We start from the raw sequence: 13,453 nt of genomic DNA, 5'->3' as shown, positions 1-13,453 counted from the left end.
TGTGTTCTTCCTAGTTCAGACAGTACCCAACGAGTGGAACAAAATAAACTGTATCTCTTTAGCATTTTGATGATGCCCCCAAGAGAGGTTTCTTGAGTATCTGCACACAAAAGAACTAGAAATTTCACTAAGAGGGCAGGGAAGCCAGACATCAATTACAACAATGGTGTAAGTGAGAGATTTTAACCTCTTCTGTAAAATATACATTTTTCTGAAGTGATTTAATACCTTCACATTACAGCAGAATTTTTAGACACTGATGTGAATAAGGACACAGCTCTGAAATTTTTCATCACACCATTTTTCAGTGAGAATCATCGGAGTGTAGTGGAAGTGTATTTTCCAATACAGTTTGAACAGAAGGGAATAGATTCATATGAAGAAATTACTGATGAAATTTTGCAAATAAAGCATGATATCAGCAAAGACACTGGTACATTAAGAGTACATCTAGAACACATGGCTGGGGAGTTGCTACTTTTATGGTGGTAAGAGATAAACAGAATGAAAGAATCTACAAAGAATTTGGGTTTTAATTTTGATGAAAAGCAATAGTTTCTGAAGGAACTGCATTTCAGAGTACTAGATGCTGCCTAACCAGGAGATGAAGTGTGTCCTGAAGTAGGCTATATTTAATTTTTCTCAAGAGAATTGAATGAGGCTTCTAAAAAATCTCTTTCCAAGTGGTCTTTTAAAGTGCTTTGTGCGACTGGGCAGAGTTTTTGAGCAGTGATTGTGTGCAGGGAAGGGAAACTGTCGCCAAGTCAGAAGATACTACAGACTGATGAATGTTGTCTAACAACATTCAGAGAGCTGTGCTGGAAAACCAGACTCCAGCCTCAGGGGACAGTGCTGGGCTCCCAAGATATTATGCTGTTGTGGCACAGATGCATTTCACGGTGATTTTATATATGGAGATAGAATGAATTTTCAGACTGAGTAATTACAAAATATTATTGATGTCTCATTTGCCTTTCAATATGAAGGGGTTGAAAATCTGCCAAAAAAATGATTCAGTTGCTTTATATTGTTTGTATTTGCATTTGTGCTTTTATTTGTCCAAATGTATCCCAGGGAGAAACACAGAAAAGGATAAATGTTTGTGTTTGGACATATCTCAAGGCCTCCTTACTTGTGAATCAAAGGCTGCTAAAAGCAGCTTCCAGCCAGCATTACATGTGCTAAGTTTCTAAGCTCCAGCTCCACAGTGCCACTTAGATCATCTTTGTGTAACACATCAGAGCTCCATATCTGTGCAGAGAACAGAGCTGTTGGGGGCCATCTAATGATCAGAATTTGGATTTTTTATTTAGCATTTTTCCATGCTGTTGAGACTTTTAGCAGCATGTTTAATATGGACACTACATTGAATCACACAGCCGTCTCCTGTGTTCTGCAGGAGTCAAGTGCTGGCACCTGCCAGGTGGGGTGGGAGGAAAGGTTGGTGAGACCATAGTAAAGGCTGTCTGCATGCTCCCCAAAACAGAAGGGGAAATTTGGAGGTGTTGTTTTAAAAATGAAATGGTTTTTAGACTATATTCCATTTAACCAAGATGGCTTGTTTCCTGGTGCTAGAACTCCATCAGAAGTTAATAACTTGTAGGAAGGGAATACCAAAATCAAGCCTAGAGCTGCAGGATTGCACTAGTGTGTTGAGATGGCTGGCTAGGCTTGCAGGGGTGTTCCAGGGAGATCCAGCCATCTTCCTTGAGCTGTTTTCAGCCTGGAGCAGATCGAGCAGTTCTGCTGAGGGGCACGGGCTGCAGCCCCATCCTGAGGGTTGTGATGCTTGAACTGCACAAAAGCTCCTGCAGCTCTGACTGCCCTCGCCTAGAGAAGTGTAGTGTGGAGAAGGAGGAGTACATTGGGTTCTGGTCCTCATTTGGCATTTTGAGTCATGCTCTAATGTGACTAACAATAGAACTGGCAAAAAAATTCATTCTGAGAGTTTAAGCGAAAGTTTGTTAACAAAATTGCAGGCCAGACCAAGAAATCTGCTACAAATCATGCTAGTTTGACTGTTGCAATTTGGAAAAATTTCATTATTCTGAGTCCCCTTTCCATCTCTGTTAAATAAACTCCATTGATAATGATCTTTTATAAACTGTATTTGTTCATGCCAGCTACAAAACCTTAATAATTTGAGAGCTCTGTTGTCTGTTATATACTCCTCCAATTCTGAAAGTTTAGTTCTGAAAATATATGGTGTGGAAAAAGCTTATTTCATCTATTTTGATCTCTGTCTGTCTTTTCCATCTCATGAAATAGGCAATAACGTGAATTTATTCAGGTAAACAAGATAAAAGAGAGCACAGGGGAATAATAAGCAAAAATAAAAGAGTCTTATTGCCTTAGAAATAAGTTGAAGTCTATAATGTATTCATGGTAAGATGAGTCTCCTATACGTGTTTTTTATCAACTGCATATATTATTTTTATTTAATGATCCCCTAGTGTCCTTCTGAGGGGCTTGAAACATACCCACCTCTTCCTTGCCTCAGTCTGAGATACACATCACTATTTTAACCACAGGTTTTCTTCCAAACTTGTCTGTATCATTCAATAATAGATATAACACTATCAAGACTAAAATATTTTGAGCGATTTTACTCTTTCTCCCTAAATAGCCATCAGTCTTTTGATGTATGCGTTCCCTTTTCTAGCAAGCTCCCTCTTACCATAACTTTTTTTAAGATTCCTTAAATGGGTCCATTCATTAACAGCAGAAATGGCAGGAAGGATTCCTGCAGCCCTTTTATCAGCAAAGTTCTCCGGAGGCTCTGGCAGCTGCGTGATGGTTGGATTACAAAGTACCGAGGCTAGGAGAGCTCATTTAGCAAAGCTCCTGGTGTCCCAAGGTTTGTTTCTCTGCTTGGGTAGCCCCTTCACCACCTGTGCCATCTGCCACCCAGGGAGGATTCAGCTGATGCTGTTTCTCTGTGCCAGGCAGAAGAACATTTTGCAGCTGTAGCTGGACTACTTCTTCATCCTTCTGAAAGTCCATTGGAGTGTCTGTTGAACAAAGAATAAAGGGAAATAAAGTAGAAATACAGGTGGCAGTGCAATTTGATGGAGTTGAAGTATCCCGTTCCTGGGCAGTGTCACAGCAGTGGCGAGTGAACCTGAGCTCTAGCAGCTGTCTGGCTCCCCACTTGTACAAATCCATACGAGGGGTATTCAAGGAACTGTTCTTTTCTTCGCAGTGTAACTTGTTATTGATTTCTCTCCTCTCACCATTTTATTCAGCCAGGCAAGGAAGATTAGGGAGATTATCTTTGGGATATGTGCCATCCAGTTACCTTGATTGTGCTTAAGAGATTACAGGGGTATAAATGTGGTGCATCTGGAGGTCAGGTCTGAGACCACACAACCTTGAGTGCTTACATCTGTTGTGCTTCTGATACATTTGCTCCTCTTGATTCTCTGTTTATCACTTGCTTCAGGTTAACATGTTGCCGAACTAAGGCATCGAAAGATGGTAGAGGGGCGAAATTCTGACACTGGACTGAAAATTGTAAGATTTGCAAAATAGGAATTTTGAGGTTCTTTTGTATTTGCCTTATTGACTAAAGTGCTACAGTCCTGCCTGCATAGCATTATTCCAGCTAAGCTGAACCTTGCCTACAGTGTTTTCACTTAATGATATTTCCTGTGTTATCAGCACATTTTACTACACAAAGGAGCACTGGCTTGCTGTATGATCCTTGTCGTCTTTTATATCCTTCTGTCTTTAGGGTGTAATTGTATTTATTTGTGTCATAGAGTTTCTTATCACACTTAGTAATATAGTAAACCATATTAAGCATTTCTTGAATATAAAATTCTATAAAGTATTAACAGATTTATAGGCTGGTGAGTTACTAAAGGTAGATGGTATGAGGCTGTAAACATTGAAAACAATGCATTTCTCTTCCCTTTCTCTTCCTAACCTCTTTCCTTCCTCCCTTCTATCCTCAGCTCCCCCAAAACCCAGCTCTTAATTGTTTAATACTTTTGGGCTTCTTGACAAATTCTTGATTTGTTGTTTGTTCAGCCTTCTGTGAAAACACTCAACTACACTAAAAGCAGATGATTTTGGAAAAAATTTTAGACTGATCATGTCAATATCTCTGTGTTAAAAGTTTAAGAAATAATTCTCAAACAATGTTTAAGAAGTAATATTTGATCATTACTGTGTACTTGCTGGAAGAGTCATTGGGGGCTTACTCTACCTTGCATGGTTGAACACGCACAGTTCTTTCAATGTCATGTGCACACCCTCTGACGCATTCGTTTTGTTTAATAGACCAGATCTGTCCATGTGATATGGGATTTCTTTGAAGTAATGCTCATCTTTTGATACAATTTGGTCCTCTATACACATCTTAATTATTTTTAGTATAGCTTTGAAACTGTCTTTGTGTTTATTTGAACAACTGTGTTCTCTGCTACTGATGTAAGGTACAAGCATAGCAGCCTACAAGTCCCTGAGAGAGCAGGAGTGGTATGTGACCTGTCACTGGATGCCTTGTTCAATCATACCAGTGTTTAATATGCAGTCTTTCATCACTTTCAGGATTAATTTATCATTTTTGTATGAAAGTGATTTTGATGCAACAGATTTCCAGCTCCCCTTAATTGTAATTCCATGGTCAAATTGAAATTCATATTTCTATGGAAAATGTAGCTCTTGAATTAAGACCAGAACAAAATCACAAAAAATCCCGCCCTACAACACCAAACATCATCTTTTTAATGATATTTCTATTTGTGTAAAATTTCAAGTGATTTCAATAACATGTGTTTTTATTTTTCCAATTTTTCATGGGATCATAGACAACAGACATGGAAAGGATCCTGAAAGGTCTTTTTCCACAGCGTGGTCACCTGCCTAACCAGTTCTGGCAGGTATTTGTCTAAGCTACTCCCAACAGGTCCCAAGGATGATGATTACTTTACCTTCCTAAGTAATTTATCCTCCATGTGGATGACCATATAGAAGGATATTCTGATGTCTAACCTAAATCTCCTTAGCTATAATTTATACCCAGTACTTCACTCCATGTAGACATAAAAGACAGTTTATTCCATTTTCTTGATTGCATAGTGGATTTTAGAGCACTCAGCAGGCTTTGTTACAGATTCTTAGGTATACCTACCCTAGGGCCTCTGTTGGTCCACTGTTTTGGTCCTATGAGTAGTTACACAGATTTTTAGTGCTGAACATTCAAACCTTGTGCTTAGAGTGGTATAACATTACTCAGCAAAGTGTGAAGGATGAAGAATGCATTGTGAAAAAGTGATTTGCAGAAGGAAGCACCTTAGCAAGCACAACATAGAAATCTCATGAGGTTTTAGAGGTTAAAACAATGAGTTTTGGACAATACAGCTAGTACTGTCTCACAACTATACAAAAGCTTACAACCTTAAAAGATGAGACAAAGCAAATGGAGAATACTGGCTGGCTGATCTTAGGATGTTGTATTTGGTAATCCCAGCCTACTGCTGATACAAAGTGCCATTGGTGACCTTTGCAAAAACAAAAAAGATAAAGAAGTGAGAATGACAAGAGCATGGATGCTTAGTCAGCAAGACATGGAACAGAGCAGATATGGCAGATGGGACAGACCAATGGTAAAGTAATAGAGGTGAGAGAAAGGATGTCCATGGAGAAATGGGCATGTCGTAGAGGAAACTACGTGGTGCTTATGGCAAACCTGGAGAAAGATTCTGCCTTGGGCTTCTTAAAGAACCTGTTAAGATCACTTGCTGTGTTTTTCTGGCATTTCTGTCTCAGAACAGTTACTAATTCATACTGGGTTGGAAATAGTTGAAGTTCTGCCAGACTCTCTGCTTCTTAGTAAATTTTGAGTGTAAGAGAAATGTATTAATAGGATGCTACACAAAAATCTACTTTAGTACACAGTTCAACAAGGTCTTTGAAAACAGCATTGAGCTGTCATTGATAGGAAACCTCACTTAGGTTCTTTTGTGTTGAGATGTGTCAGATATGTAAAAATACTTTAAATTTAACTACGTGATTAGTTATTTAATAACCATCTTTTATTCATATTATAAATCTTTCCATTGTATTATTTTATTTGTATTCACGTCTTTAATCTAAGTACCTGAACTGAATCATGCCTGTTGCCTAAAGTGTGACTGCTATGCTTTGCCAAGTATTCAGTGTTTCTCAGTGTTACTCACATTTTCTTGTCTTAACTGGATTCCTACAGAATTTGGTTTATTTATCCCTTAGAGTTCTACAAAGTTGTTTTCTTGATATATATGTAAATTTTTAGGCCAGTTTTCCCCAACTCATATTCTCTTGACATTTTGGTAGCTTTATTTCATATTCACTTCATCACGTTGGTTATTATTTCAGTAATAAGGTGACCAGAACTGTATACACTTTTTCAGCTAAATACCAAGGTCATGAAGAGTTTACAAGTCTTCCATTTTCGTGACTAGTTGTAATTTTGTATGCAGTCCCAGCCCCTGCCTTTATGCTGCCATATCCTATTGCAAACTCATGTCGTGGGTTTTTTTTGTATGTTTGCTAAGCTTAGTTTGGTGTCACTAGTTCCTGATTGATTTCTTCTGTTTAATATTAGTGTCAAATTATTTTCCCCAGCTGTGAATTTTTGTCTGAGAAGTCTGGAGTGAAGAAGCTGGGAAAATGGAAAAAAACTGTTGCAATATCCACATCTGAATATCTTGAGAAATGAATGCAGAACATTGACTCTCATGTTACAACTACTGAATATTTGAGTGGAACTGTGTACATAGATAAATTAGCATTACGTATGATAATATATGTGAGCTGTGTGCATGATATATACAGTTTCCTAAGTGTAACTTCTGTAAAGTATATCTGATCCTCTTTGTTCTATGTTATGCTTTACCCTGGACAAAAGAGTTCTTAATTAGCTAGGTACCTGAGTATTGTTTTCTAGATTAGCTTTGTTAGTGTTGTTTCAGTCTTTCATTTACTATCATCCAGATCTTGGAAAAACATTTACTTGTTTTTCCTTCTTTTTTTCCCCTTCCTTTCATGAAGTCATTTCCTACAAAAGTCAAAGCAGATCACAGCTTTTGCACATCACGATTTTGGTCTTCACTAAACTAGTTTGCACTCCGATAACCTGTAGCCAAAAGGCTACAGGTGACTGACCAGCTCAGTGCAGTGGGATACAGCATGTTGATCAGTATCATGGTGAGAGATTACTGTCACTGAACTTTCAGATACATCCCCACCTGCCTCTGGTATTAAACTCTCCTGGCCAACTTAAGGTTCCTAAAATAGAAATGATGGAAAAAATAGTCATTTTTGTATCTTATTTTTCTACAGGATTTACAGATAATCAGTACAGATGAAAACCAGGTGTTTGTGGCTGTTCAGGAGTGGTACCAGACAGACACGTATAATCTGTACCAGTCTGACCCGCAAGGTGTGTACTACTCTCTCCTGCTGGAGAACGTCCGGAGCACAAAGCAGCCAGAAGAGAACGTCCTGATAGATATTCTGGAGGTAGGTCTTGGTCTCTTCCAATGTATGTCGTCTGTGTGGAGTTTCATTTTTTTGTTGTTATTATGATTGAGTACAACCAATGTTATATTAATATATTTTCAGAGTTGTCTTTAATGCGAGAAGACTAGGTTTTCTTTCTTAGTGCATGGTTGCTACTTACATGTTTCCCTCCTGCCCTGCTAACTTGCTGTGCGCTCTGAGAACTCAATTCTTGGTATGGGGTTCCATGGATGTGCAAAACCAGAATTGGCTAGGTGTTTTTTTTTAAGATACTGAGCAGTGGAGCTAGCAGCACAATTTATTATTGAAGTAAGAAGTTATGCAGCTACCTATGTACAACTTTTTTCTGCTATTAATACCTGATTCAGTGATAGATTTCCTGGCTTAGAACAGGACATCCGTGAGCCAGTAGGGTCTTAAATAGTAATCCTGCAAGCCTTGTGCTAGATTGTGTCAGCTCTGACAAGTGAAGAACCAAAAAAATTAGATATTGGATAGGAAATCCATGTGCTTTCAGTAGGTGTCGTGTGCCAGTGACATTTGTTGTGAGATGAACTCTCCTGTAAACAAATCTGTCTTAGATTTTAATATCAGTGTACTTGACAAAAATAAAAGACTGAAGAATATAGCATTTTGGAAGAGTAGCACAAACTGTTACCAATTCTGTTCCTGTTGGTGATGATGACATTTAAATGTAATAAGGTGTACACTTGCTCTGGTTCTCTTCTTTCTTGTAGCACGTAGGACTGGTCATTACCGAGATATTAAACTAATGGACCTTTGGTCTGACAGAGTTCAGCCACTGTTATTATCTAATCTGCCTGCTATTAGGTAAAAAAAAGTAAGTGCACCAGACTTCTCTGGAAAAGGTTTGTAGTAATTCAGGGTACAAGTAATATACACAGAGCTGATACATGGTTGTTATTAGATTCTTCTTGGTGGGGAAAAATAATAACTTTTTCCCGCCCCCTTATCTTCTCCGTATTTGTTTAGCTTTTTCTTTCCAAGTGGCTTTAGTAAAATAAAAAGTGTATCATTGCCAGTGATAATTTTCCAGAATTTACCTTTTTACAAGTGAGGCTTCTTAATGAGAGAAGCTGTACAATGTGCGTAGCTTCATTCTCGCAGACTAATTATTGAGAACTTTACTTTGTGACTCTTCGCTCCTGGTCACTCCTGCGGGATGCAAAGCTAAAAGGGAATCAGGTGCAATCTCTTCTCCCTGTGTCACCTAGAGCATGTAATTTCAGATAGTTGTACAGAGATGCCACCCCTGGCTGTCCTTTTGTCTACAAGAATTATTTACTTAAGTCACTTTCACTTATGATTTCAGAATTTTACCATGTTACTAAGGGCATATTTAATAATGTGCAAAATTGAGAGATCCTAGATTACTGTGTGTGCTGGATTAATTTGCAGGGTTGCACATGATAATGAGTAATTGAAAGACAAAGCACATGGAGCCATATAAATAAATTTTTAGAGCTATTTTTGGAATAGAGTTGCATTATAGAACACTTTTATTTGCTTACAATAAGAAAACCTACAGCTTCCAGATAGCTTGTACAATAAATAATTAATGTTCATCGTCTTTACTAGAATGTGATCAAGTATTCGTATCTACAAGTAATGTGTGGATTACACAGTACAAAATAGGTACTAAATATGACACATCTTGCAGTCCTTGAGGATGGGATTTTTTTGGTCTAGCCTGGGTTTTCTCTCTGGGCATTTTAATGCAAGTATCCCATCTTGGGAAGATAAATCTTCAGTGTAACACAGATAAAGTCCTTAATGGTTGACAATTTTTCTTTCCACCAGTGCATAATTCTCCTTAAAATTTGTGCTGTTCATCTTCATTATCTTCTGCTGACCTCACTCCATCTTTTACTTCTACATCTGCTATGAAATCGTTTATAGGTGTCTACTTCTCTGCATTCATTTTCTTGTATGTGCTTTATCTTTCTTTTGGACTGTGTTTCTTTTCATGTGTGTGTGAAAGGGGAATAATTCCCAAGTACTTGTTCAAAGCAGCAAAGAAAAAGAAAGGTAAAATACTAAGTGACTGTCCAAAAGGAGCATGCCCTTGAAATTGCATCAAGTGCTGCCAGTGTGAACCACTCACGAATTTGATGCAGATGTATTTGCAAAATGAGCACAGTAATGTACTGCTTCCAGACTGGATCTTGTTATGACTCCTCATAAAGATAGGAGCTACACAAGTTACAGTACGCATTTTTCATATTTTTTTTCCCCAAACAACAAATCATATATATATATATATATATAAAAAATATAAATATAAATTTTAATCACAATCTTCTATTATATAGCTGTATTTTTTGTGTTTTAGTAACTGTTGCTATCAGACACAGGGGGCTATCTGAACTGTGCTTCTTGCTTCCAGCTAGTGTAGAATATTACTTGGCTGTAAAATCAGTAATGTAACAATGCAGTAATTAATGTCACAGAATGCATAGTCATAGCAGAAAACCAGTTTATTAAATAGTTTTATAAGGTACAAAGTGCTTTTCTAAGAGTACTGGGGAATCATTAAGCCCTGAACTGTTATGGAAAATAGGTGCCCCAAGAATTAATACAAAAATCCAAACAAAATCAAAGGAAAGGTACTTCTGAATTTCCTTGTGTTCACCTGTCTTGGGTAAGAACTGGGTTGCTCATCAGAGTAACTGAACACTCCAAGATGTTTAAATGTCCTTTTTTCCATAGCACCTTGTTATTAATGTGAATCTTCTCCATTCTTGGTAAAAAGATACTAATGTCCCCATTTTAGATTAGGGAGCCCATTTAAGGAGTAGAAAGTACATAAGAATTTGGGTGCCTTGGCATCACAGTTTAATCCAGGAAGTAGATTTGACATAGAGTATTTACAGAAAGACTCGGGCGTGTATTTACATAGGTCACAGGGCAAATAAATTAGAAAAGACTGGGGGGTGTGGGGTGTGGTGTGTGTTTTAAAACTGCCATTTTTCACACACCACGATTTTCTAGTAGTTATTATTTTTTAGGCTAATGTGTACCACTCCAAACATCATACTTCAGAACTTACTCTTGAGGTAGATGCCTGAAAATTGTTTATTTCAAGCAGGGCTTATGCCTTTGATCCAAAATAGAACTGCTGAAATGCTGGTCAGCTTTTATCTTTAAGAGCTGCAATGAGAAAAGTTAACTGAGACAGTGGAAAGAATTTTTCCATAACCTGTGTCTGATTCAAACACTTATGTCTCATATTGTAGAGAGGAGACATTCAGCCCCAGCTAGCAATATAACCATGACATTCAATTGGAAGGGAAGGGAGAAACTTGGATTGAGATAAACGCAGTTCAATGAAATGACAAAATACTAATATACTACTAGTAAATATATATATATATAATGGAAATAGAATATAAAATAAAAGATACTTAGTGGAATTCCTCACAAACTCTGTCTGCACTGAGCAGCCAGACCCAGGAAGCAGCACCTGGTCCTGAACAGCTGATCCTGGAGAGAGGGGAAAAAGAACAAAAGGCAGAAAGGCCCAGAGGCCTCTTCAAACGGCAGGATGGCAAAAGACTGAAATAAAGAAAATCCCAAATAGAACTCCTCCAAACAGGGCTCCGTCCCGACTCCGAAAAGAACTGTAAGATCCCTACTCTCCTTAAATATGAACCATGACGCTAATGGGATGGAATATTCTTATTGATCAGCCTGGATGTCAGTCAAGCTCTGCCCTATCCATGCCCCTCTTCCCAGCTGCCTCACACATGTGGGCGGAGCGCTCAGAACATCCTTGGCTCTCAGACCAGGGCAATTAAAAACATTGACTCTGTCCCAGGCTGTTATCTTCATGTTCTCAAACTAAGTCCAAACAATGACCATGCTAGCTACAAAAAATAAAGGTTTCTAACTGCATTAAGAAAATTAACGCATTTTCAGTCAAACCAGCACAATTCTTTTTTAAATATTTAGTATTGTGTTCACTAGAAGAAAGACATACACAGAAGTTGAACCCCAAGTCTCTACCTTCACACATAAATGTTTGAACTACCAGACTTTTCAGTTGCATTCACAGCTGTGCTGTCTCTGGAAGACAGAATACGTAATAAAGCCCCAGCAAGATGAAAATGCTTTGAAAGTAAGGAAAGCGTATTTCTCTTTTCTTCCCTCCTCTTGCTTTCCTCACTTGCACTGCAAAATAGTGGCTTTTATAGTATCTTGGAGTTGATTCTGAGCTTCCAGCATCCTGGATAAATAAGCCACTACACATGCATGGCATTTAAGGAAGAAGGAGCTCATGAGAGAGTGTGCTATTAAAATGTCTGTATGGAATTTGGTTATCTAAATGTAAATGTATTCCCAATGTATTCTAGGGTGTTACCATAACCAACAGAGCATTCTCTTTCTCTGTAGATCTGGGTCAGTTCCTTAGAAAAAAGCATACATTTAAAAACAGTAGGTGTCAAATCTGTAACCTGCTGGAAGGAATGCCTTCTGTTCACCCTCAATGCTGACTTTTGTGAAATGAATGTCAAAGGGAGATCATAACTGGTAGCTGGAAAAAGAAGGGAAGAATAACTATTTTGGATACAAAATAAATAGAAAATCCAGGAATTAATCATGTCAGCAAGTGGCGAATATTCCTGGTTATGCAAATCGCTGGCTATCTTGAGCATTTAGTTGTAATGAATGGTTCACTTTTGCACATAAGCAGATTGCAGAGTTGTACCATGCTGGAAATGAGTTGATATGTATTTTCTGGATTTTTTCAAAAATTCAAGAGGCCTTATAAATAATCGCAAGGGAAACAAGCACTCTTAAGGAAACCTTCAAATTTAATACAAGATCTTAGTTCATGCCATCGAGTAGCATATTAATACATAACATAAACGTTAGGGCTAGAACTAAACGTATTAAGGTGCGATTACAGTTGGGTTGCTTCTAAAATGATCCCCATTAACTTCGACTCTCTGAGTTGTAATAATTTTCTAATACAGATTGTTTTGAAATAAAATAACTAAGTTTGCCCAAGAGAAGAGAAAGCCTGTAAACCTTTTCTTTCCTTTTTCCCTAGAGGTTAAACAGATGAAGGGAGGCTAAATGTGTGGAGGTGGGCTGGGAGTGGAAGTGTTTCAGATGCTTGAGAGGTGGATTCAGCCCTCGTTGTTTCTTCCCTGGATGACCTGTCTGCATTTATTTTCTACAAAAGGCAATTGTGCTTCCTAATTCAGTGTTCTTTTAAAGGATATTGTATTGTATTTTGTTATCGTAACCTACTTGTGTACGATTATATCATATGGATCACATGGCTTTAGTGCAGGAGTCAGGTTGCTGTTACAAATGGCTTACAGCATTGGTAGAATAACATTTTAGAGATGTCCATATTAAAAAAAAATGCAGACCTGTAATTCTAATAGTTGTGTATAGCAAAGCCATGCTTTCATAATTTTTGTATTTTGCTCTATAAACTACTTGTAATTTGATTAGCCTTCTGACACTGAGAGAACTGAATATCCTTTTTAATGACATTTGGAAATACAAATCAGTTAGTAATTACCCTCCCCTTCCTCTTTTCTCATTTCCTCTTATGCTTTTGCCTCTTTTTTTCTTTTTTTGAAGGTATCATTCACTTCCCTAGTGGAGGATCTACCTGGGGTGCACAGTTCAGAGCCACAAAAGAGCAGCTAATCAGGGTTAATCCTTGTTGAAAAAGCTGTATGTGCTGGTCATTAACTCTCTCTCCTGTATGCTACAGGTCAGAGGTGTAAAAGGAGTCTTTTTGGCCAACCAGAAAATTGATGGGAAAGTTACCACTCTGATAACCTACAACAAAGGTCGTGACTGGGATTTTCTAAACCCTCCGGACATTGATATGAATGGAAAACCAACAAACTGCAAACCTGTAAGTGGTTCTTTTTAGCCTATACTTTCTCTGAAGTGCCCA

General features: G+C 37.9%; 1 protein-coding gene across 7 annotated transcripts in view; it reads left to right on the top strand.

The window, feature by feature from the left end:
• The window catches only part of SORCS2 (sortilin related VPS10 domain containing receptor 2), a 558,451-nt gene that overhangs the window by 468,872 nt on the left and 76,126 nt on the right, over positions 1-13,453 (top strand). For all 7 annotated transcript variants that reach the window (XM_071808553.1, XM_071808551.1, XM_065836197.2 and 4 more), the window contains exons 9-10: positions 7,330-7,509; positions 13,265-13,411. In XM_071808553.1, the coding sequence (XP_071664654.1) occupies positions 7,330-7,509; positions 13,265-13,411 (327 nt within the window). The remainder of the gene's footprint in view (positions 1-7,329; positions 7,510-13,264; positions 13,412-13,453) is intronic.

The sequence above is a fragment of the Patagioenas fasciata genome, chromosome 4 (genome assembly GCF_037038585.1).
Source record: "Patagioenas fasciata isolate bPatFas1 chromosome 4, bPatFas1.hap1, whole genome shotgun sequence".
In the NCBI taxonomy this organism is placed as follows: Eukaryota; Metazoa; Chordata; class Aves; order Columbiformes; family Columbidae; genus Patagioenas; species Patagioenas fasciata.
Note: the sequence above shows the minus strand (reverse complement) of the source record. Positions and strands in the feature narration are given on the sequence as shown.